This window comes from Rhipicephalus microplus, chromosome 2 (assembly GCF_043290135.1).
Source record: "Rhipicephalus microplus isolate Deutch F79 chromosome 2, USDA_Rmic, whole genome shotgun sequence".
Classification (NCBI taxonomy): domain Eukaryota; kingdom Metazoa; phylum Arthropoda; class Arachnida; order Ixodida; family Ixodidae; genus Rhipicephalus; species Rhipicephalus microplus.
The window spans coordinates 231,084,885-231,109,689 of record NC_134701.1 but is presented as its reverse complement, the minus strand read 5'-3'; the positions used below and the strand labels follow the sequence as shown (position 1 = coordinate 231,109,689).

General features: G+C 44.2%; 1 protein-coding gene across 1 annotated transcript; it reads left to right on the top strand.

The window, feature by feature from the left end:
• The first annotated feature begins 1,710 nt into the window (after nt 1–1,710).
• On the top strand, nt 1,711–15,467 carry LOC119169524 (alpha-tocopherol transfer protein-like). Its single transcript, XM_037420565.2, has 6 exons — nt 1,711–1,786; nt 7,614–7,770; nt 9,802–10,053; nt 11,153–11,346; nt 12,447–12,557; nt 15,216–15,467. The coding sequence occupies exons 2-6, from the start codon at nt 7,656–7,658 to the stop codon at nt 15,453–15,455; spliced, it is 912 nt and encodes a 303-aa protein (XP_037276462.2). The 5' UTR covers nt 1,711–1,786; nt 7,614–7,655; the 3' UTR covers nt 15,456–15,467.
• The last annotated feature ends 9,338 nt before the right edge of the window (nt 15,468–24,805 follow it).

Sequence of the window (24,805 nt, the reverse complement as noted above, 5' to 3'; positions counted from 1 at the left end):
TCAATCAATCAACCAACCAACCAATCAATCGATGGAGACGAAAATGCAGTAGGCGCGTGTGCTCGTATTTAGGTGCACGTTAAATAAACCTAACGTGGTCAAAATTTCAGGAGTCCTTCACTACGGCGTCTCTCACAATCATATGGTGGGTTTGGGACGTTAAACGCACCTATCATCAGTCATAAAGAATTCAGTGGTTCGTACTTGCCTGCGATTTCATTATAGCGAAGTTTGATGGCCACAGCAGAGAAATACAAAGCAATATACTCAAAACAAAAGGCGTCTGCAGTTGACTCACAGGAGTGCATTTTGCTTAACACGACTTAATTCACGCTGTCACACATATATGTAACAGAGTTTGTATACAATATATGTATACAATTAACATGCTGTCAATGCTCATTGATTGATTTGTGGGGTTTAACGTCCCAAAACCACCATACGATTATGAGAGACGCCGTAGTGGAGGGCTCCGGAAATTTTGACCACCTGGGGTTCTTTAACGTGCACCCAAATCTGAGTACACGGGCCTACAACATTTCCGCCTCCATCGGAAATGCAGCTGCCACAGCCGGGATTTGATCCCGCGACCTGCGGGTCAGCAGCCGAGTACCTTAGCCACTAGACCACCGTGGCGGTGCCTGTCAATGCTCAGAGAAGCAGCTTGCCTCTTGTACAATGTCATGCGAACGCAGATAAATTCGTGTAAAGAGCCGCATAAAGAACTACAGAGACGTGAAAATACAACTATTAGCGTGGTTTTTCGCCACCATTGAAAGAGCACAGGATTTTACGATAGCTAATGTAGTGAAGGGAGACGGTCTTGACAGTGAGTGCTTCAAAGTGAATAAAACTATCGTTCATAGAAATAACCGCGTAAGAGGACACAAGATTCAGCGTATGTGAGCGGATACTCGTTGTATGTGACCGATGCACGATGAATGTTACCTCTTCGAGAGATAAGTGCTACGCATGACATAAATCACCGTTATCTCCTCATGAGTGTACAAGGAGCCTTCAGTGAATGGCATAAAATCACCTAGGCATGGAGAAATGATATTATTCTGATATGTTTCCTCACTAGAAGACAGACGTTTCGTCTCCAACGAGAGCGTGAATGTAAACAATCGTCCAAACAGTATACGCCCTCGGCTGGTGCTCAGTGCTTCAGCTGTTAGTGTGCGCTGTAAATAGGATAAACAGTTCCGAGAGGGGTCAATGATGGTTGATTTTCTTAAAGCGCGAACAAAAATATTGAGAGATAAACTCAACTTTCCAAGAACAAACGTAATAAACATGTGTGTGGGACAACGCTCATGTGAATGCATTTGGTATATGCATGTTGTCTACGTGAGTACAGACTTACAGATGGACACGGCTGGCAAATACGGTTGATATTGTGACATCAGCGCGTGGTGAAGGCCACGCATAGCGAATCACACCTGTTCGAACGGCGGAACCGTGGTGAGTGCGCTGATAGGAGAGAGCGGTGATCAAGCAACCGGTCTCGTAATGAAGCTCTTGGCGTGATTCGCTTTTCCTTCTCTTTCTTTCTCCACGTTTGGAAAAAGTTAGCGCTTCCGTCCGCTCGCAAGGTAGCCGTGATAAACAAGTATTGGTGAGTCAGTTGGGCTGTTCTACACAATCTGCATGCTTACTCCGACGAGTTTGTTTTTGGAAGTCTCGGTGGATTGTGTCAATCACTCGCAGAGAAATTGCCACCCGCTATCGCAGAAGACTCGCACGGGCTCGACGGCACAGGTGTACAGCACCAGCGGCACTACGAGTGAGTGAACGATACTGGAGCATGAAACTCGGTCAGGTTGAATACGTAAACTAAGAGCCATTCTATAACTGTGGTCATTTTTTCTTTTGGCGTCGTACCCATTGTTGCTGCTGTGTCATAAAACCGATCAGATTACGACGCCATACGAGTTCTTCTCGTTATATGTCACGTGGAAGTGCAATCATGTCCCTAAAATATTACTTCTTTAAGCAAATGAACCCTACATCGCAAATTGTAATCTTCGATAAGGCTGCTAGTTTGACGAAGTTTCCGTCTCGAGCTGACGAGCTGAGTGCAGGAGCTGCGGCAGCTGCAGTATAGGAGGGCCTAGAATACAGCTGCAGCGCGGTTTATAGTGGAATACTCAAATTGACGTTTCACGTAAGAGGGCGCCACTCCAAGATCTCGAGGCCGATAGATTGTTCGAGTTTTGCTGGCGCTGATTGATTGATGATTGAAATGTGGGGTTTAACGTCGCAAAACCACCATATGATTATAAGAAACGCCGTAGTGAAGGGCTGCGGGAATTTCGACCACCTGGGGTTCCTTAACGTGCACCCAAATCTGAGCACACGGGCCTACAGCATTTCTGTTTCCATCGGAAATGCAGCCGCCGCAGCCGGGATCCGAACCCGCGACCTGCGGGTCAGCACCCGTGTACCTTAGCCACTAGCTACCACGGCGGGGCAAGAGTGTTGCTAGCGTAGCGTCGACGTTACGACGTCGACATTGCGCGCTCGTCGACGTTACGCCGGAGTGTTGGAGCCCGCTGCTTCGATACATGGTTGCGTTCAGCGGGAGATGGTATAATTCCTTTACCGGAATAAGATAATCATCTATTTAGGAATGCTTCAACGGCCCTCGAAGAAGTGAGAGGGGGGGGGAGCGTATGTCACAATTCAATGCATGAAGGTACACATGCGTTCATATATTCTGGCAGAGCAAAGTGATTTCCAAGTTACCGAACGATACTGATGTTAGAAAAAAATAAAAGTAAAAAAAAACCTTATTACACCAAACTGGACTGGCTGGCACATAATTAGAAAGAGAACAAACAGCGGGGGACACGACAGATAATGAAGGGCAGACGTTCACCGCCCACGTCTGTCGTCCTTTGTGTGTCCTCTGTCCAGCGCTTTTGGTTTTCTTCCCTAAATTAACACAAAAGTAAAAATAACACTCCAAGAAGATTCATAGCGCGACAGCGTATTCTCGAAGATGCTAGCCTGGCTGGCTCATCGTCCAGCTTACTATAGACGTAGGCAACTGGCTCACGCATTGTGATAGCGTCGCGACTCGAGCAACAGTACACGCACCCATGACTCACTGTGTGTACCTATTATATCACCACGAGCGACGACGCGCTGACCCCCGACACACGCCGACAGCTGCACGCGGAGGTCAACGGATCGGTTCTGAAGTCAAGGACTTCGCTCGTTTATTTCCGTTTCGAAACCTGCGTCGGCTTGCGAGGGAGCCTTGACAAGCGTAGTGACGTGATTCAGTTGGAAGGTCGTACGCAAGCTGTGTACTTCGTGAGAGCTAGCTCTTCCCATAGGAACGCTGGAAGAGGTATCACCGCCGCACGTGCCCCAGGAATTGGTCTGACATCAGAAGCTCATCGCTGTACGGCATCAGCAGTACTACGAGTGAGTGCACGACATTAGAGCGTGAAAGTTCTAAAGGAACAATATGCACGACAGCATGCAGGGTCGGTATAGTATCTACGCTAATATTATTTCCTCTTCGTGGCGTTTTACTCATGTGTTCTGGTACTCTACTGCTTTCCGTGCCGTGTGAGAGTACAATATTGTTTCTAAACCTTGTTAACTTGATGCGCATTAACGCACTAACTGCTATGCAAACCGTAACAATGGTATAAATAGCAATGTGTCACAGCTCCCAATACACCAAACTTATGATTACAATTCCCCTTAACCTCTCAAAACGAGCCCTGCTTGAGTTTGCTGCTCGGGGAACGATCATAGGCAGCAGGCTTGGCTTATAGCGAATGTCAGAAGAGAAGAAGCAGCGCCCCTTTCTTATTTTGTATTTTATTTTGCGTGTTATTTTGTATTTCGCACTTACACCCGAGTCCCATCGCCTCGAGACATGTCGCCCGTTTTTCTGCGCATTTGACCTAAGGGAAACGCCAAAAAGAGATGTAAAAAATAGCTTCCCGAGTCTCCGAGCCAATGTAGGAAAGTTTGGAAATATTTGAAGAGAAGCAAAGCTTGCAAGGTCAGCACCAAAAACTTCCTCTTTCTTTCTTTCTTTCTTTCTTTCTTTCTTTCTTTCTTTCTTTCTTTCTTTCTTTCTTTCTTTCTTTCTTTCTTTCTTTCTTTTCTTCTTTCTTTCTTTCTTTCTTTCTTTCTTTCTTTCTTTCTTTCTTTCTTTCTTTCTTTGTGCTATGCTCCGTCGTAAATGTTTCCCTTCTCCATGCCCTGCATTAAACCTTCACCCCCCCCCTGCTTAGCAGTGCAACACTTCAGCTGCTACAGCCAACAAAGACGGTCGGGCGTTCATATCGAGGCGACAATGAAATGCGGCAACGGGAGAAGAGCATGTCGACTCGTTAAAAAAATCTGATTGCTATAGCAGATAGGGCTGGTTGCCGATACAACGACTATCTAGACAACATCGCTCATTGGGGAAGTACGAATACAAGTACGCTTGTGGCGGGCACACGTTCGAGGCACACATATTTTTACGCTTGACGGCGCTGGGCATTTCGCACGATGTCGAGTTCGTTTCGCAGAAATTACGGTGTCGGCGGTTGCGAGCGAAAAATAATCATCTTGCGTGTGACCGGGAAATCAAGAAAGATGAAAATAAAAAAAATAATAAATAAAACGTTTTGAGGGATCGGTATAACATGGAAGTGAAACGTGTCCTCGCAGAGGTAGTTGAGCATTCATTGTGCATTTCGCCTTCGTCGAAATGCGAGCACCGCGACCCGTATCGAACCGGTGACTTCGGAAGTCGAGCACCGCAAACACTGAGTCACAGAGGCGGACACGGCTTTTTAAGAGGACATGTGTCCTGGTTAGGTCCGAGTGGGGATCGAAGCCGGGTCGTTCGCGCGGAAAGCTGGTGTTCTACCTCACAGCAAGGCGTCTTTCTTTTTTCTTTCATAGTGTTCATTACAATGTGTTTCAGAATGAACATAAAATGACACTAATAGTACATCGTCAATTTTTATGAAAGGGAACACGGGAGCGCGTCATGGTCTGCTCGCTCCGGTGGAACATTTAACAACAACAACAACAACAACAACAACAACAACAACAACAACAACAACAACAACAACAACAACAACAACAACAACAACAACAACAACAACAACAACAACAACAACAACAACAACATTTTTTGAGAGAAATATACTTCCTTAGTGCGCAGGGAACGTTTCCGAGGGAACATATAGCAGAGAGATAGGACAGAGCGCACACTTACAACCATTTTCATTGCACAGATGGCAGGAATATATATGCAGTCAAGAGAGTGAGGAGATCACACACAGAAGAAAGGACAAATGATGGCGCATGCGCCAGACCACCTTGTTGCCATCTTAAAATGACAACTTTACTGAAAATATACCGGTATTAATTATCCGACAGATTGACGGACGGGGCACTCGCACACTCATTTCCTGCTTTGCGAATCAAAAAAAGCTTCATATTTTCACGTGCCCTCTTGTCCTTATACCTTGCAATTACTTGGCATTAATCAACCTTCAGTGTGCCCCCACACTTCGCACAGTGACTTGCCAAGTGGCTGCCCACTGATCCGCGCATAAGATTTGCGTGTTCCCTAAGGCGATCGTTCAGACAGCGCCCCGTCTGACCGATGTAGTATCGACCACATGATAAATAAATCAGATACACAATTATTAACCCCCGTAATATATTCTACAAACATCTTTGCATGCTTCGTATTGCACCCGACACTAAAAGATCCTTCGTAGTTAACTCTGTAATTTTACAAAGAGAGCTCAGCTTGTTTTTTGCCATGAAGAGAACCTTTAACGTAGTTTTCTCAGCGATTTTTTTAAGCAGTGCGAAACCTTGTGCACATAAGGAATGGCAGACACTTTCAGCTTTGGCTGATCCTGAGATGCGCAGCGTGCATGCTTAACCTGCTTCAATGAATTCAGAAGTGATTCTGCTACGCCCGAGAGCAAGTGATCAGGAAAGCCTGCTTTCTTTAAGTCTGGTTACTTGGTTGCCAAAACTGCTGTGAACTTGGTGATGGCAAGAACTTGACAATGATGCCATCATGCATGCTTTGGCAATTCCTCGCTTAACAAACTTGGAGTGTGCTGAACTGAAGGGTAACAGGGCTTTCTTGGAGCGGGGAGCGTATTGCCAGCACACGTGTTTTGGCAGAAACATAAGCTCCAGGTCTAAATATCTGTCTGTTATTGTCGGGTAACTCCGTCGTCAGCTGCAGATTAGTCATGTTTTCAGAAAAAAATGCCAAAAATCTCGTTGGCATGCTGCCTTGTGTCCCACTGTTCTGCACAATAATAAACTAAAAAATCATCAACGTAGCGGAACACCCTAATGGCATGTGTCTCAGCAAGCCTCGCTTCTATGCGTTTGTCATAACGTGCTAATAGAATGTCACTGAGGACTGGAGCTAAACATGAATTAATAGTACACACACCCTGTACATGACCCAATACGCACAAAAAATCACAGCATATCCACGGAGTGAATTATGATTGGTAGGGCGAAGCGTTCATCAGTCCGTCCGTGCTTTCATCCACCCATTCACTCTTTCTTCCGTCCGTCCATGCGTCCATCAGTGCATCCGTCCATGTGTCCGTCCATCCGTGTGACCGTTGGTGCATCCATCCGCCCGTGCGTCCCTCCATGCGTCCGCCCGTACGCCCGTTTTCCCGTCTGTCCGTCCGTGCGTCCACCCCTCTGTCTGTCTGTGCGTCCCTTAGTTCATCCGTCTATCTGTATGTCCATCCATCCGTCCGACCGTCTATCTAGTGAACACTTTAAGTACAGCCATCTCACATCTTTTCATAACGTATTCATCATATAGAAGGGCCGCCATCCAGTGGACATTCTATGGACCGCTCTTTCGGGTATGTGCCACCAGTGGCTACATACACGATAGGAGGATGGACAGACCCACACGCTAAGGAGCTTCGCCCCTAAAACAAGAAAGGCATGCAGCGACAGCCTCATAAAAGGACGGCACCTGCTGGCGCGTTCAAGTGGGAGCGAGAGCAAACGCAGCCTGTATTCGCGTCATCTCGCGGCGAGCAAAACAAGCAGTAATTGCTGATATGAAACCAGCAGCCAGATTGCAGTCTCCTCTTCTTTCAAGGCGATTACGCAAGAGGCCGGTAATTGCCTTGAAAGGGGAGAATGTTGGTATCTTACCTCTGGTTCCATATCATAAAGTGCCAATTGGGAAATGTTTTGAAGGAAGGACTCGGGTGTTCATGCAGCGCGCACCGCCTAAACTTGCTTTAACGCTCGCCCTCGTTTTTCCCTGCATGCGGGGATATAATCTCGGGGGGGGGGGGGGAATGATAACTTCGAGACAGAAACAAACAACTGGGGCCGATGCGCGCTCGCAGGGACATCCAGACTCTCTCACCATGAGACGACACCGTCAAGGCCGTTGTACGTACAACCTTGCAGTGTGATAGTTACGCGCGGTCGTGGGGCAGTTGCCATGGGGTCGTGCTGTCGCGGAAAGCGGGCTAGTGGTAATAGACAGTGTGGCGCTTCGCACCGTGTTTCATCATTTATGAGTTGTTATTCTCCAGCGACCTCGACTGAATACACACGGCGTTTCGCAGGTGCTTCATCGCGTGGTGGCCAGCGACATCGGCAAGGCAATCATGGCACCTGCAGCCTCGCTTGAATCCATTGAGGATGTTGCACGCAGAGAATTAGGGGAAACGCCGGCGACAAAACAGACGGCTCTCAACGAACTACGTCAGCTGATCATTTCGGGTGAGCGAAAATGGTAACCAATCAACTGAGAATGTGCTGCTATACCGCCGTTCCTCGGTATTTGTTGTAACACCAAACCCCGTAACAATATATTCAAATATTTTGAGAAGAAACCACGGCAGAAATGAACCTTCATGTATTGTGGTCCACCACTTTAAGGACAATATATTGGTAGTAAATTTAGAGAACTTCGTTTTTTCCGACTGTCATTGGCATTGTGAGATTTCGAAGTGATTCCATAAAGAAGAAGTGGTCCGTCATAGAAGAAAGAATTTACCATCGTTAGGTGAAGGCATATGTTTTCTGAAACTCATTGCAAGTGGTGTCTATATTAAAATATACAGTGAGAGAAATGAGATTGGCGAATCAGGCAAAATGATACTGATGACACCGCGAATCACAAACAGAAAAGTATGCCGCTTTGAATTCCCCTTTGTGACATAGTTAACGGACCGAAGCACGTATATACACATTTCACGTGAGACTGTTTTATGAAATTGTGCAAGAGTACTAAGTAGTAACTGAATCTCTCGGAAAAAAAATCTGCTCAGCTTCATGTCACCCATAGTGAAATCTTTCGACCGAAGATCATGTGCGCAACACACGCCTGAAAGTGTTTTCGTTCAATTGTCTTGTGTCGACGGTGGTGTATCGTGCAGACTATACACAATTGATATTGAGTGCTGACTCGCAAATCGCGGGATCAAATCCCGGCTGTGGCAGCTACGTTTTCAATGGAGACGAAAATGCTGTAGGTTCGTGTGCTTAGACTTGCGTGCACGTTAAAGAAACCAAGGTGGTTGAAATTTCCGGAGCCCTCCACTACGGCGTCTTTCGTAATCATATGGCGGTTTCGGGACGTTAAACCCCACATATTTATCAATCGATTGATGCTGAGAAGCACCGTAGCCGAAGCGTATGGAGGAGTAGTTCTGATGGTGCTGTTTAGCAGGTAGAAACGTATGGCGCATGAGCACACACATTAAAGAAGCGTATTTCATTTCGTTCTTTATTCCGGTCTGTCTGGAGTTAAATTTATATCCCTGACGATGTAGACATGAACGGTAAGGCACAGCGTTTTCTGAGCGACCGAAGCAAGAACCTACATTTCATGTGTGCCACAGTTATAAGTTCTTCAAACCAATAGCAGTGGGCGCTGTGACGCAATTTTCTGACTTTTTTTTTGAGGAGAAATAAGTCCTCAGGTATCAGAAGCCACATCGTGTTGTATATAAGCGAATGACTGAACTAATTAAGGACATGTTTGGTCATATGATCGCTAGATTGTGGCGAGAATTATGTGAAATTAGGTCTATTTAGGTATATGCATCGTTTTGTTACATTTACTGCACGTCAAGAGAACAAATGCGAAACGTTACAGTCAGGTCAAGTAACGAAACACTAAGCTTTAAACCGAAGAAAAAAAAGTACAACCTTCATCAGTATTTTGCCTTTTGATACGTTACACATTATCACGACATTCATGAAAACAATGCCCCCAAATTATAATATTACGATAGGATATGCTGAAGATGTCCATGCAGCCGTCACGAAGATGACAGCGTATGTGTTCTCGGTGCGACATTGTCCATTTTGATTTCTTCTGAGCCTGGCTTTGTAAATACTCTGTCAATATTATGTCTCTGTGTTTTTTTAACAACGTTATTGTTGAAGTGTGATGTATACATCAGCCGAAACAAAAAACCGATTTGGCGTCTACCGTTAGAACACGTGGCGTAAAAAAAAAGAAACGTGGTCGAATACAATACAGAATACTAAGTCAAAGCTTGACTTGAATTTCTACCACTTTCAACGCAGAACAATCACATTTCGAACACGATGTCTTTAGGCGGTGCTAAGTGGTGCCGAGGGGGCACAAACGCGTTTCAAGTGCGCTACATTGAGGCTGTGGCAAGTCAAGTTCAAGTCAAGGAGCTTTTGTGAATGCGGGGGTAGAAAGATAATTGTGAGGTCCTTGGTTACGGCCGTTTTGTGACCTTTTGTTTTCTTCGCATGTCTAATCCCAACAAGAGGAACCATCGTTACACTGCCCATTGGACGATGCCTTCCTAGTCAAGTTTCTGCGAGCCCGCAAGTACGATACGCGGGCCGCTTTCAAGAACGTCAAGAAGTACTTCAAGGTTCGAACGGAGCAACCGGAAATGTTTAAAGATCTGGCTCCAAGTACAATACCTTTCGATGCAATGTGCCGCAAGAATCGCCTCACTACGATCTCGCGCCACAGAGATCCAATGGGACGGGCGGTTGCGCTGATGAAGGTCGGTAAGTCTAGCGAAGTTGCTCTCCCTTGCACTTTAGTGTATTGTTTCGGCTTTTGAATCACATGTTTGAAAGAAGCAAGTTACAAAATAATCGAAGTTTCATGACACTCAAAACTTTGAATGAGGTTTTTGAAAAAAAAAGAAAACCTTATATGGTGCGGGGTTAAAAGCAATGTTAGTAGCCTTACGATTAAGCCGTAAGCGAATCTCTGTTGAAAATTCTCATATGACACATATGCCCCGTATCCAGCGATCTCGCATGAACACATATGAATGATATGTGTTCTCGTATGATCACACGAGATTATTTGATGTGTGTCGTGCATATATGATATTTCTTGATGGGAATTTTTACTGAAATTTTATACGCTCCCGAAAAAGCTATGAACCTCACTTTGTGCAGTTATTTTATTCGTTAAAATAGTTTTTTCCCGTGCTTACTAAAGCTGAGACTTTCTTTCTTTCCCTGAGAGAATTACAAGTGCACCTACAGAGGGCTGCAATGCCAGTTTAAGCTGTGAAAAAACTTATATTGCCAAAAGATGGCGCACACTCATCCTTAGAGAACAGCATCAGCAGGCAAGGAAGAATGAAACGTCTTTTTTTCCTCGTTTATTTTTCTTTGGTTTTCTTCCCGATTGTAGAGCACCTATTTGTAATTGTTCTTGTGCACGCACATCAGTTTTGTCTATGATTGCTGTGTTTTAGTCAATTAACTATACCATCATAACTTCCAATATTTTAACATTCTGCATTTCAACTGCCTCTTTCACGAAGAGTTCACATACTTCACAATTTTTTATCTCTGGGAGCTGCCAGCTGCATGATGCCTCCTTGTTTTCTCATTTCCTTGTGCATAGGAGTTTATGAGAATATATTTTTACGTAATAGAATGACATCTGTAGTCGCTTTATTTTGATGACACGATGCTATTTTAGGTCACTCTCTAATGACCTGTTGAGATGTATCTAAAGCGAACAATTCAAACGAAACGAACTGATGCACCACATCTTAGAAGTCTCCAGACCGAGGACGGTATTGATCGTGTGTGAGGATTCATTTGATATATTTTTTATTTTTTTTTCGGCCACGGCTACCAGGGTCATGGAATAGCGAGATTTGCAGCATGACTGATGTCTTCAGAGTGAACTTGGTACTCCTCGAGCATTTTCTTCAACTGGAAGATGTCCAAGTTCGGGGCGTAATAACCATATTTGACTTTAAAGGCCTTAACATGTACCATCTCGCTCACTATACACCTTATGTGATAAGAACCCTCATCGATCTTGTGCAGGTGAGTGCAGCATACTTAGTTTCATGCAGAACAAAAATCTGATTCAACGTTTTATGTCGGGATAACAGGTAATAAGCTGAATATGCAATGGAGGTCTCCCCTATAAATATTCCGTTTTTAGGAAGCCTGTACACGGATACACTATTTAGCCAGGACAGATTCGTTTAGATCTGATAGTATGCAATGAGCTTTTACAAATGGCATTTGCATCAACTGGACAAACTAATTGGAAACACGTCATGTGAATACTCAGTGGTAACTTGCAGTGACAATTTTGAGATAATACACGCTTACTGTAATAATAAGAAAGTGCATATCTATAAGAGCATAGAAAATAGTTTTAATTTTGTTCACTACTGCTTGATTCAACCAATGTAAATAGAGGGCGGAATTTTAGGCACTCAGAACGCGTGTTTTAGGCACCAGAAATAGGTAGGAAAAATGATGTTCTGACACTGAAAATCGCAAATGGTGCTCAGCAAATTTTTACATAACCGCAAATAATTTCAAATGATGACTTGCGTGACCTGTATCTATGACAGGAAGACAAACTAAAATCTTTCATATTGGCACAAGAGAGAGAAAGAGTGAATACAAGAAAAATAGGGAGATTAACAAGACTATGTGAAGTTTGCAACCCTACACGTGGGGAAAGGAGAATAAGAGATAAAAAGAGAGGAAAAAGGATAATATGGACACTGCACACGCACACCCACCCAATTGTAGTTTTTCCCGCATACTTCGCAGTGTGTTTGTGAAATTGTAAAGTACTATGCTGTCAACTGCAGACTTCAGCAACAAAAGAAAAAGTAGACAAAGGACCATGTCCCGCGGACTCTTATACATTTTGCAGTTTCGTTTAGGCTTAGTGAAGTATTGTAAAGTGAAAAGAAATATTTGCATTATTATCAAATTTGCTGGCACTACATATTTTTTGAATATGTGCATGTTTGGTCAACAGTATGAGGTGCTCTGGTGATCGTAAATGGAGAGGATAGCATTACGGCAGTGTTTGAAATGCCCAGATTGTTGTCGCATTATTGCATTGGTTGGTGCAAGTATAAAGCCGGTAAACTTCCTCATTCACAAACATTTTTCAGGAATGTATTCCCATGCGTCTGAAAGGGATCTACATCATCAACCATCCTCCGATATTCAACGTTTTATTTGCGATTATTAAAACCTTCCTCAAGGCAAAACTTCTAAAGCGGGTAAGATTTATGAGGAAGTTTTTTTTCCTGCTTTTATTTACTGTCACACCACTTATAGTGCTCACTTTTTTCCAACTGCGCAAAAAATGAATAAATAAATAAACAATAAAAATTTAATGAAAGTCAGCTTTTGGGGACATTGCTTGAACATTTATTCTCACGGCGGAAACAGAGTCTCAATAAACAAATGTCAAATGTCATTTTTCATGTCACATAAATCATTAACTACTTTGTTCAATAAGCTGAACAACGAACTGACCAATGTTGTTAAATGGTGTCGTATAAACAGCTTAATTTTGAACCCTCTTAAAACTCAGTTCATGATTTTTAAAACCTCTAAAAGAAATGCTTCCTTTTATACCACAGCGGTCTATTAACCATCACTTCATTCCTTCATCTGATTGTATGTGTTTTCTTGGCATAAAGTTAGACCATTACTTGAAGTTCAATAATCATATACTTTATGTTAAACAAAAAAACGCATTTGATATAAGATCACTCATTAAATCTAGTTCATTTTTTTTCACTTCAACCCTTATTGTCTTTATACTTTGCCTGCATGCATAGTCACATCACTTATGGCATTACTTCATGAGGTAACATCTATAACACTCATCTTTCATCCGTACAGCACATTCAGAATCTGGCCATACGCATTATTACTAGCAGTTCATTTTATTCCAATGCTACCCCACTCCTTCAGGCTAACCGCATTGTTACTGTGTCTGGCTTGTTTCATTTTCACCTAATCATAATGTTATTAAACAGCTGAACAGACAGCTTGCCTTTGATCTAATTGATGCTAGATTACTCACTAACACCAACAGCACTAGGTTCGCCCATAACCATAACTTACTTTAACATATATGTAACACCAACTATGGCGAAATGACTTCAGCCTTCGTGGTGAATAAATTTTGGAATTATTTACCGTACTCATTAAAATGATTGTCATCATTACATGTATTCAAACATGAACTTAAAGATTTTATTTTGTGTAACTAGGCTGAAAACAATATTTCATAATGTAAAGCGTAAGTAATTTGAAATTTTAGTGTGGGTTGTCTTCTTTGGTTGGTTTAATCCACTTGTATAACTGTTTATCATGTGCTTGTATTGCTTTGACAATGTTTTTGTTCCTTTACTTATTTATTGTAGCTTTTTGTACTTCCACTGTTCACTTATATTTTACGTTGTGTTATATTACATATTGTTACAAAAAACCTTTTATTGTTATTATTAATCGAGGACCCCACCGCAGTCGCCCGACTTCGGGACCCTCGTCTGCATATTTTAACTGTGAACTTTGTGTTCTGAATGAATAAAAACTGAACTGAACTGAAGCGAACTGAAATGCTTGGCAATATACCACTTACTGCAAACTCAACATGAATCTTATGCCCGGCTGCGGCGGCTGCATTTTTGATGGAAACAGAAATACTGTAGGCCCGTGTGCTCAAATATGGGTGCACGTTCGGAAATGCAGCCGCCGCAGCCGGAAGTCGAGCCCGCGCCCTGCGGGTCAACAGCCGAGTACCTTAGCCACTAGACCACCGCGGCGGGGTGAATATCTATCTAGAGGAAAGGAGGGGGGGGGGGCGAGCGTATAGCTAGCAGACGATGCCTCCGTCATCATTGCAAGGGGAGAGATGGGGAGTGCAGGAAAGGAGAGATAGGGGAGGGGACGCGCATGCGCAGTGAAACGCAGACGCCACTGGATGAAGCTCGCTCATAAGATGCTTCGCATCTAGCTCAAATCCACTTATTGCAAGTGGCACTGGCCACTCTGTCGTCTTTTTGGTGCAACAATGAGAACAGCATTCGCAACATTCCTTCGGTGTTGTCCGTCTCGGTGGAACGGCGGTTACGGTATACCTGGCTTCTCACCCGAAGGTTGCGGGTTTGGTTTCCTTTGGGTTTGGTTGCATTTTAGATGGAGGCGAATTGGCAGAGGCCCGCGTACCATGCAATGTCAGTGCACAATAAAGAACACCAGATGGTCAAAATTTTCGGAGCTCTTCATTACGGCGTCTCTCATAATCATATCGTAGTTTTGTGAAGTGACACCCTAGATGATATAATAATAATAATAATAATAATAATAATAATAATAATAATAATAATAATAATAATAATAATAATAATAATAATTATTATTATTATTATTATTATTATTTCATCAGTGTCGAAGAACACTTCTATAATGCTTGCTAGTCATATACGAGTGCTTACGTAATGTTTATTACGTTCTTATAAAATTAGATTTCCAGCATTGCAACCACAGCACTGCAACCACAATAATCATTGCAACGAGGCGACGACCACATAGCCCCCCCTCCTCCCTTTTTTTTTTCAAAGCTGTTTCAGGGTCTGGAGTGGCTCTGCTGTAGAATACTTGACTGCCACACCGAATGATTTTGTTCGATTCCTGCTGGGATCCTGATCTTTATTCTTGCGGAATAGTAGAGGACAGCGTACTGTGCGATGTACACGGTACTCCGAAATCAGGACAGGACCAGCCTTGTTTCGTGCATAACTAAACTTCCTCTTGTTCTTGCACTTGAAACTTATCCTGCAAGCTGTCATTTCACGAATAGTAAGCCGCCACGTGGCATTCCTGTCAATCACAATTGACGTGGAGAAATGTTGCTGTTTCAGACACGACTATTTGGCGACAACCTAAAGGAACTGCACCAGCTTGTACCGAATGACGTCATTCCGAAGGAAAGTGGAGGGACCAACGAAAGTTACGACTACGACCCGTTGGAGAGAGAGTTGGAGAGTGAAGAGAGCTTCTACCGAAATCTCAGCTCGTACGGCTATCGAGATACGCCGGCACAGACTGGACATAAATATGACGGCTTGCTCACTGACGAGATTTCCTTAAGTAAAAAATAGCTGGTCAACTGAGTCATTCTGTAATGAACCGCGTTGTTGCTGTGGTTTGGGCTTACTGCTTTTTCACACACCACCAGTGCCACCTTCATGCTGAAGAGGAGTGCTCAGCTAAGCAAGGTGCTCTCAGCTCGGCGTAATCGAAAAATTAAAATCATGCTGAGAAGGATGCTGGACCGAGTAGAGAGAGAGAAAGGATATAAGAAAGGTAGGGAGGTTAACTAGACGAAGTCCAGATTGCTGATCGTCTGACATATCTATGTGAGCTAGTCGGCACGAAGTGTGCGCAGGGAGCAGACGCCCAACCACATTTAGGTATTTAGGCTGTTGATTTGCGTGGTAAGTAAGGAAAACGAAGGTTGGTGCATTGACCACCGGGGCTAGTTTGCAGGTGCTTTTACACGTTCGTTATAGCTGGACGTTTGGGCCCAGTTCTCATGCTCGTCCTTTCGTTGCATCGTGGTGGTGGCGGAACTCGCCCGGTGATAGCATGATAGCAGGCCGAAGAGCAGCCGAATTGTTCTATAGCAGTGCATGCCCACCTTGTATTTCCAGAAGATAGTTGTCTTCAACGAAGAACGGCTGTTAGTTCACTGGTTATGTCTGCCACTCCTCTCCTCAGTGCTTCGTCTTTATGCTGGTTGGAACCACCGAGATTATGTACTGCGGTGACCTTCATCGCAACCCTACTGCAATCGAGGGCGCTACGCGCGCCTATGCCCGCACTCGTGGAAGAGTGTTCCCTTCTGGGTCAGGGTTTATGCTACGGTGCCGACCGGCTCCACACAAGATGTCGAAGAGTGGTGGCTTCATCGGTCATGCACCTCGCATAAAAAGAGCGCTTACGTATTGTTTGTTGAACTAAGGCAGCTTAGCATAGCGTGGAGCTGGCTATAGACAGCCTTGTATGTTTATCTTCAGTTTTCTCTCTCTTTCATTCTTTCGTTTTTGTTTTTCTCTTTTCCAGTTTTCTGTTCCCATTTTTCTCTTTTTGATTATGCTTGTCTTCATAATTTTCTTCCTTTTATTTCTCCCTCTTTCTATATATCGCTTGCTTTCCCACTCTTTGGGGTTTGTATTGTTGTTAAACACGGTTTTGCCTGCGCTACGTGGAGTGAGGATAGCATATAAGACAGCTCGGGTTCCGGAAGGGTTACGCACTTATTATCATCACCTCGAGGAAGAAGACTTCTTCTTGACGCGAGCACGCGCTCAACATGCTACATGAAGCATTGCGTCAAGCGGCCACGATAGCATGCGATCACAACATACGACAGCGTACGACAGCCCGGGACCATTTAGGTACTCCGCACTTTAGAAAAAACGAACACGTATGTAGACCGTAAGGTGGTGGGAAGTGTTATGCGAATGTGTATACGAAGATCTGAGCATTTGTTACGTTTTTGGATGAGCAATTCACAAACACTGTTTTTTTAAAGGCAGTTTCGCTGCTACCAATCAAATTGACTCCAAAGAACATAATAGTGAGAATTCTCAGAAATGTAGTTTGTCATTTGTGTAGCGCAAAGAACAGATTGTTCTTGCAGATAACGACGGTAAACACAGCACAGACGAGGAAACCATCCGGTTCGCGTGGTTTTTCGCAACCAGTGAAAAAAGTGTTGGCCTACAGGTTTCCGCTAGCATCGATGTCGTCAAGTGAAGTGTTTTGAGACTGAAGGTGGCAAACTTTTTAAGCTGGTGATAACGGCGGCGGTAGAAAAAGCTGTATGGCAGAGCCCAGCTAAGAGAGTATACCAGTAATCACTGTATCCCAGATGGGATTACTTTATTGGAAGGTAAGAGCAATTCAAGACAGCATTTTTATTGAGAAATATCGCAGTAATGTAGGTGGAGTACAGAATAATCCTTCATGGAATGACTGAAAATCTCGTATTTGACCGGAAGATTTTGAACCTCAATGCTTTTTCGCAATGGTATAGACGTTCCGTGTCAAGTTATAGATATAGAAAAATAAAAAAATGCAGTGAGGTCGTGTGCCTTACGTGGGTGCTTGGAGCTTCAAGTGTTAGCACGTAATGTGACGAGATGATTTCTTTAAACAGCGGCAAATAGAATACGACTGGCATAAAGTATACGCGAAAATATTGATGTATCAACTAGAATTGCAAACTAAGAAAGTAAACAAGAGCATATATGACAACGGAGGTAGTAAAGCTGTAAACACGTGCAGACTGCACTGTGTAAACATTTTAAGTGCTACAATCAAAGAAAATTGACGAAGAAATAAACGGGACAACACATGCGCTAACTGACGACTGTTTTGTAGCGCAACATAAATGTCCCGTTTTCTTTCTTCATCGATTTTCTTTCGTTGCAGCGCGCAATACATTTACACTGTGTACACTGTCGTTCTTTATGAACGGAAACACGCGAACGCGTGGCCTGACAGTAATGCCAGACAGACAGTAATGCCAAGGAATGTATAGGGAAAGTTATTAGAACAAATGGAATGTAAATAAGAAGAAACAAAAGTGGGTGAAAAAATTCTAAATTCACATATAAACCCAAAAAAGGGGATGGAGGGAAGGCCGCTGTGATAGCTCAGTGGTTTGAGCATCGAACGCGTTACTCGAAGGTCGTAGGTACGATTCCTGCTCACGGCTGGTTATTTTTATTTAAATTCCATTTGTTCTAATAACTTCCCCTATACAATCCTTGGCATTATTGTCTGTTAGATCTCATTAATATTGTGTCAAAACATAAAAAAACGAGCCCTTAGGTACACATTTCTTTCCCTTATATATATATATATATATATATATATATATATATATATATATATATATATATATATATATATATATATATATATATATATATATATATATATCCCGGCGGACGAGTGAAGAAGTAGCTTTGCCTCGCGCCCCCTACTCGCGATAGAGTTGGTACGCCACTGGTGGACATTGCAACTTACTTGAGCACACAGTCCGTTGCTCACAATAATGCCCCATTTATACCATTCTGAGCGAAAAAACGTCGACTCCCACACGCGCTGAGAGCCAGCCTCGCGAGGAGGTCAACGTTCTGAATTCAAGGACTGCGCGTCCTTTTTCCGGCACGGCTTTCGGAGATATGGCGTTGACACGCGAGGGAGCGTTGATAATCGCGTCGAGGCGAGTCACATGGGAGGTTCTAGGCGAGCTGCGCACGTTAGCGAGGTCGCGCTGCGGTGCGGCAGTGGCTTGTGGTGGGCGCTTGCAAAAATGTCAGCACTACATGTTCCTCAGGAATACCCCTTTGGTGTCCAAAGTTGAACGCCCCTGCTGTGCGCCACGAGCTGTTTTACGAGTGAGTGCACGGCATTAGAGCTCAAGAGTCCGCCAGGAGTAAAATATACTAAAAACAAGGTGCTTCATTTGTGGTAATATTTTGTCGTCTGCGTCAAGGTCTTTGTGAAAAGTGACTGGTGATTTTCCTCTGTTATTGAGCTAAACATAAGATCGAGGTGCTGTGCCACCCTTAATGGTCTGTTGATGAGGATTTAGTTTGTTGATGGGTTTGTGCTTTCGCTACACACGTGAGTGCTGTAAGCCAGAAGACCAGCATATTTCCGATTATCGCAGGAAATAACGCATACTTGAATATACTCTGGTCTGAGTGGAATGGAAGGTGAACAATGACCTTAATCGATCAATCCTTTAAATTAAGTTGGTGCTTACCAACGCGAAAGCTTTGTCGATGTTTCCACTTTAATCACGAGCTTAGTCCACCTTCAACGCAGTGAACAGCACTGAAGATATTTGTTACTGCGTCACTTCGCGAGGCGCCTCGTATGTTCGACGGCGCATTTTCTGTTGCTCAGTACCAGTTGTAAATCCCACTTTACGTCGCACCGCGTAGCCTTTCATGAGTTGTTATTCTCCAGCAAAATCGAGAATATATACAGCATTTCACAGGTGTTCGAGAAGCGTACGCTGGGGGCTTGCTGGTAAGGAATTTCGAAAATTTCAACTTCGCTAGAGACGGGACACCAGAATAGAAGAATACAGTGCGAACGCAGACTATCAACTGATTTATTAAGAACACATAATTTGCCCTTCTGAAGCAATGCACGTGTGCAATGAGAGTCATGGCCGCGTGACGAAAGTGCCCTACCCCTCAAAGACTACTATCGACATAAGAAAATCACGCTCTTTTCTGTAAAAACGCACCGATGTGTCACTGACACACTTATTTAAGCCATGTAAAATTCTCGAAGCCTCCTGGATAGCTAGACATAGTCCAGATAAGTGCGTTGGCGACACATTGATTTGATTGATTTGTGGGGTTTAACGTCCCAAAACCACAATTTGATTATGAGAGACGCCGTAGTGGAGGGCTCCGGAAATTTTGACCACCTGGGGTTCTTTAACGTGCACCCAAATCTGAGCACGCGGGCCTACAACATTTCCGCCTCCATCCGGTGACACATTGGTGTACATTTACAGAAAAGAGCGTGGTTTTCATGGTAGATAGTAGTTTTGGTGAGGTAGCGCACTTTTGTTACGTGGTCATGATTCTCATGGCACACGCGCATTGTCAAGAAGCAGTAACAGGAGCAGAACGGAAAACTACTAAACATTGGGGCGATGTGTCACACAATTATTTTATGACTGGTGGTTTGTGCCGAAAACCTTTCTTGTTGCGTCAGCTGACCCACAGTCTTAAAGAGAAAACAGACAAAAAATTGCCTGCAGCTTCCCTCGGGGGAACACTGAGGAGGATGCGGAGCATATAATTGGTTAACGGGGTGTTAAAGTGCGACTTACTTAGGTCGATGGCTAAATTGGTTAACGTGGTTGTGAAATGGGGTGTTAAATTGCGACTTACTTGGGTCGATGTCTAAATTGGTTAACGTGGTTGTAGGAGGGGGGTTAAATGAGTGAACACGTACACACGTATGCGAAAGGGCGGCGCTGGTCGAAGGGACGTCGATCATTGTGTTTGTGGATTCGTTGGAATTCATTTCACCGCGACCTTGGACGTCGACGCGCCGTACAAACCAACCGACGAGCGGCAACTGAGCGAGCGAGCGCCGACCTTGAGTATATATACAGCGCGACGGCGCATGCACTGTCAGCTGTCGAATGTTCGAGAAGGGGGAGAAGCGCAACGGCGCATGCGCGCGCGTCAGCTGCCGATGTTCTCGAAGCGCGACGGCGCATGCGCGCGCGTCAGCTGCCGATGTTCTCGAAGCGTGACGGCGCATGCGCGCTACATTATACAGCTAGCGAATGTTCGTGAAGAGGAGAAGCGCACGCGGTGTGTAGAGGAGGAAGGGATGCACAGATGGTGGAAGAAGGAGGAGGAAGCTTGCGGACGGCGCCGCACTACAAGCCTCGAGTATTAGATGCTCCGCATCTAAAAAAACCACGTTACCGTTCTCAATAAGGCCTGAATAGTCATTCGCGTATATAACTCTCTTTACAAAGACACGTTAACGCTCTTTCGGGTCCCACGACTCTCGGACGAAAGTGGAATGATCTCTTTCGAATTCACGTGTCTATTCACACACACACACACACACACACACACACACACACACACACACACACACACACACACACACACACACACACACACACACACACACACACACACACACACACACACACACACGCACGCACGCACGCGCACACACACACACACACACACACACAAACGGGGGAGGGAGAGAGAGGATTGATTGATATGTGGGGTTTAACGTCCCAAAACCACCATATGATTATGAGAGACGCCGTAGTGGAGGGCTCCGGAAATTTCGACCACCTGGGGTTCTTTAACGTGCACCCAAATCTGAGCACACGGGCCTACAACATTTCCGCCTCCATCGGAAATGCAGCCGCCGCAGCCGGGATTCGAACCCGCGCCCTGCGGGTCAGCAGCCGAGTACCTTAGCCACTAGACCACCGCGGCGGGGCGGGAGAGAGAGGAATCAAGTATTGTTTTTTCTTAGTTAAGACCCATCGGGCATATTGTAGATTCACTTACTCGGAGCCATTGGGGCTCATATTCAGAATGGTACAAATAGAAGGTCGGGAAGTAAAGCAGAAATGAAGGTTCTTGTTTGCGGAACCATTGAAGGAAAGATATCACACTGTGTAGCGACTGCTTCTCATTAGTGAGGACACCTGAAGCGCAGTTTTCAGGCGTGTAAGAATATGAGGGAGCGCGTCAAAACAAAGGAATAAGTACAGAACTGTAGTGACAGAGTCAGAGCTTGGCTGGTTATTCATTACAGCAGCGTAAAAATACAGCGTAAGCTGTCATGCCCTAATAACGTACCACCTGACAACAGTCTGCCTTGGTGACGATATCGTGCGCCACCGCTGCTCGTCACAGCTATCAAGTACTGTAGTGCTGTAGTTCAAGTTTTTAATCAATGGGAAGATTAGCAGGGCATTTTGTCGACTGTGTAAAACATATATAGTTCATCACGTTGAAATTATTTTCCCATGCACAATACAGACCGCACATCAAGCGCTTCAAAGACACCATGTTGGGAGCGTACTCACGTTACAAGATGCAATGTTGAGTGCCAGAAACGTACAGCTGCACCGGGAACCCGCATCATGTTAATTGCGCAACCAGTGGGTGGTTTAAAACTGCCCACTCATTACAAAAAGACTCAGCCATAATTCATCATCGTAATCTGCCACAGCCTCAAACAGTGTGCGGCTACGTAGATTCACACATTGCCTCAAAGCTACATAGTGGGTATATCGCTACATCCCAAAATGAGTGGTGAGATCTTCACAGCTGTACTTGCCCTGGGCACCCTGAGAGGGTAATAACGGACCTCGAGGTCACTCATTGAGCCTAAACTGTGACTGTGGTGCGTGTTTCATGCAGGCCTATAGAGGTATTACCTTTTCTGCACTTTTGTAGAGCCCTTCTGTCATGTTATTCGTGTATTGTGACTTGTTTTGCAGATACTTACTTCAATTGTCTTACTTCTATTCCTACTTTACTTCTATTGTTCCTGTCTTGAACAATTTATTTCTATTCTCGTCTCCCGGAACATTGGCAGGTGTTCCGCTCCTCTCGGTGTAAGTTGTCCGGTTGCATTTCATTATTATAGTGGTAGCAATTATATGGACACTCTCGGCTGAATTTTGCCGCTGGTGTCGGCGTCGACGTCATGCACCGCACATGTATACGTATCTATATATATTAAAACGCAAGAAAGAAAAGAATCAGAAAAACAAACACTCCGGCGCTCGGCATCGAACGTACGACTTCTGCAACGTAAAAGCGAGGCATTAACCACTTAGCCATCCCGTAGAACGTTGTTAACCGTTCAAACGACAAGCTATTTATATCTTCCACTTACCGCTGTGTTTTCGGCATTCCCAGAAATATAGTGTAATGAGCGCACGTCGCCACATCGCGCAGCTGCGCCCGCTCTAATCTCCTACGCGTACTTTGCCCGTCTTAGAGGAGGGGAACGACGCTCCCTCACGCGCCCTAATCTCGCGGTGGCGAGGAGGGGAGAATCGTACGCCTTGGCTGGCCTTGGGCTTTACGTGGAACGATTCTGTTGTAGTTACCAGGCGCATAAAGATCCCTGCAATCATTGCAGTCACCGTTCGCGAAAAGTGCGCGCTTTTCAGACTCAGCGAAGTAACAAATGAGACGCTTATTCGCGTGCATACGTACCTGTGAGTACGTTTTGTGCGTAATTTGTGCGCGAGGAACGCGGGCACGTTTCGATCTGCTTTCCATTCTGCGCATCACCTTTCAAATTGTTGCTTTCATGTTCATTGCTTCGCCTTTGTGGCAAAGCTGTGACTTTTCTTTTATTGTTCCTATAATTCGTATAATAGTTCATGCTCGAAAATCTTCATTCAACGAGAGAGAGAGAGAGAGAGAGAGAGAGAACTATTTTAATAGGGAGCTGGAGAGGTTTGCCTGGTTTTTCTCTTGACAGGCTACTCCAGGTGCCGGGTTATGAGAATAATATATACAATGATAAACACACAACACGTACAGTTACATACACGCATAACAGTCGCATAACACATACAGTCACTCACACGCACTGCACTATTTACAACGTTTCGTTCAAACCTGTGGCCCATAAGAATGTCAGTAGAACTTTTTTGGAGTCTAACGCACTGGAGCTGTTCTGCCATGGGCCTGGAATATTTTTCTACTCCAAGTTTGTGTACTGTTGTATTTTTAAGGCCATTTTCAGAGACTGTCTCTCTGATGCATATATCGTGCACTCACAGAGGGCATGATTGATGTATTCAACGACGTTACATTGTGCACAAAATGCTGAGTCGGACAGTTCAATTTTGTTCCTGAAGTAATTCGTATATGCAACGTTTAATCGTATGTGGTGTAAACATGCTTAATCTTGCCTGTTGAGATTTCGCGGCATCCTAAAATGACACGATGGATCGATCTTGTACAGAGGCCCATACTGTCGGCTAAGGTCTGTCTAGAAGGATCGCTGGGAGCGCCAGGTGTGTGCCGACACTAGCGTTGCTGCATCTTGCCTCGATATATATATATATATATATATATATATATATATATATATATATGTATATATATATATATATATATATATATATATATATATATATATAGTAGAAACTGTTGCAGGGAAAGTGCTAAATACTCGTAAAATTGCGTTCTTGCACTATGCTAACAAAGAAACACGGCCACAATGGAACCAGACTCCTTGAGCCCAGCAGGGCAACATCACTAAGCATGACCGCTGACCACTATCAGCAAACATAACCACTTGGATACTACAATGACGCTTGGTTCCCACATGTTTGTGCGTGGGCCTGTGTATCCTCTCTGCAGCGAAATAGTTTTTTTGTAGGTTTTGTTTTCTCTACCAAAAAACAATACTACGACAACTTCGCAAAAGTGGTGCCAAGTTTGAAGCTCTCTGTTTTCTTCCTCTCTCTTTTTTCATCTCTCTATTTTCTCTTTTTGTTTTTATCAATATCTTTTTCTTTCCATACAATTCACGATGTTCACGTGACTCACTTCGCCAAGCAGATTTTTCGTTTAACGCTCACGCCTGCTGCATTCGGTAGTGGGGCTTGCTGAATTTGCGTGGCGCATATCCACTCATGAATTTTCGTTCATGTTGGACAGAAAATGGCCGACATAAACGGCTCAGCCATTAAACATGTATTTCTTTCGAAGGAACCTATGCCAAAGTCATTCTTGTGTGATCTGCGACTCTAATAGGCACTGCAGGTATGTATACTAGCTTTCTCTACGATGTATACTTTCATATTATTCAGCTCGTGATCTAAGGTTGATTTGTACTCAATGCCATTGTCATGATGAGTCTTCAAGAAAGGCAAGGCACAGGTTTG

What these genes read in the sequence shown, in the direction of transcription:
- LOC119169524 (XM_037420565.2), top strand. Translation starts at nt 7,656, where the DNA reads ATGGCACCTGCAGCCTCGCTTGAATCCATTGAGGATGTTGCACGCAGA. An exon ending in CCCTCATCGATCTTGTGCAG is followed by an intron (nt 11,347 to 12,446) that starts GTGAGTGCAGCA and finishes AACATTTTTCAG; the next exon opens with GAATGTATTCCCATGCGTCT. An exon ending in AGGCAAAACTTCTAAAGCGG is followed by an intron (nt 12,558 to 15,215) that starts GTAAGATTTATG and finishes TTGCTGTTTCAG; the next exon opens with ACACGACTATTTGGCGACAA.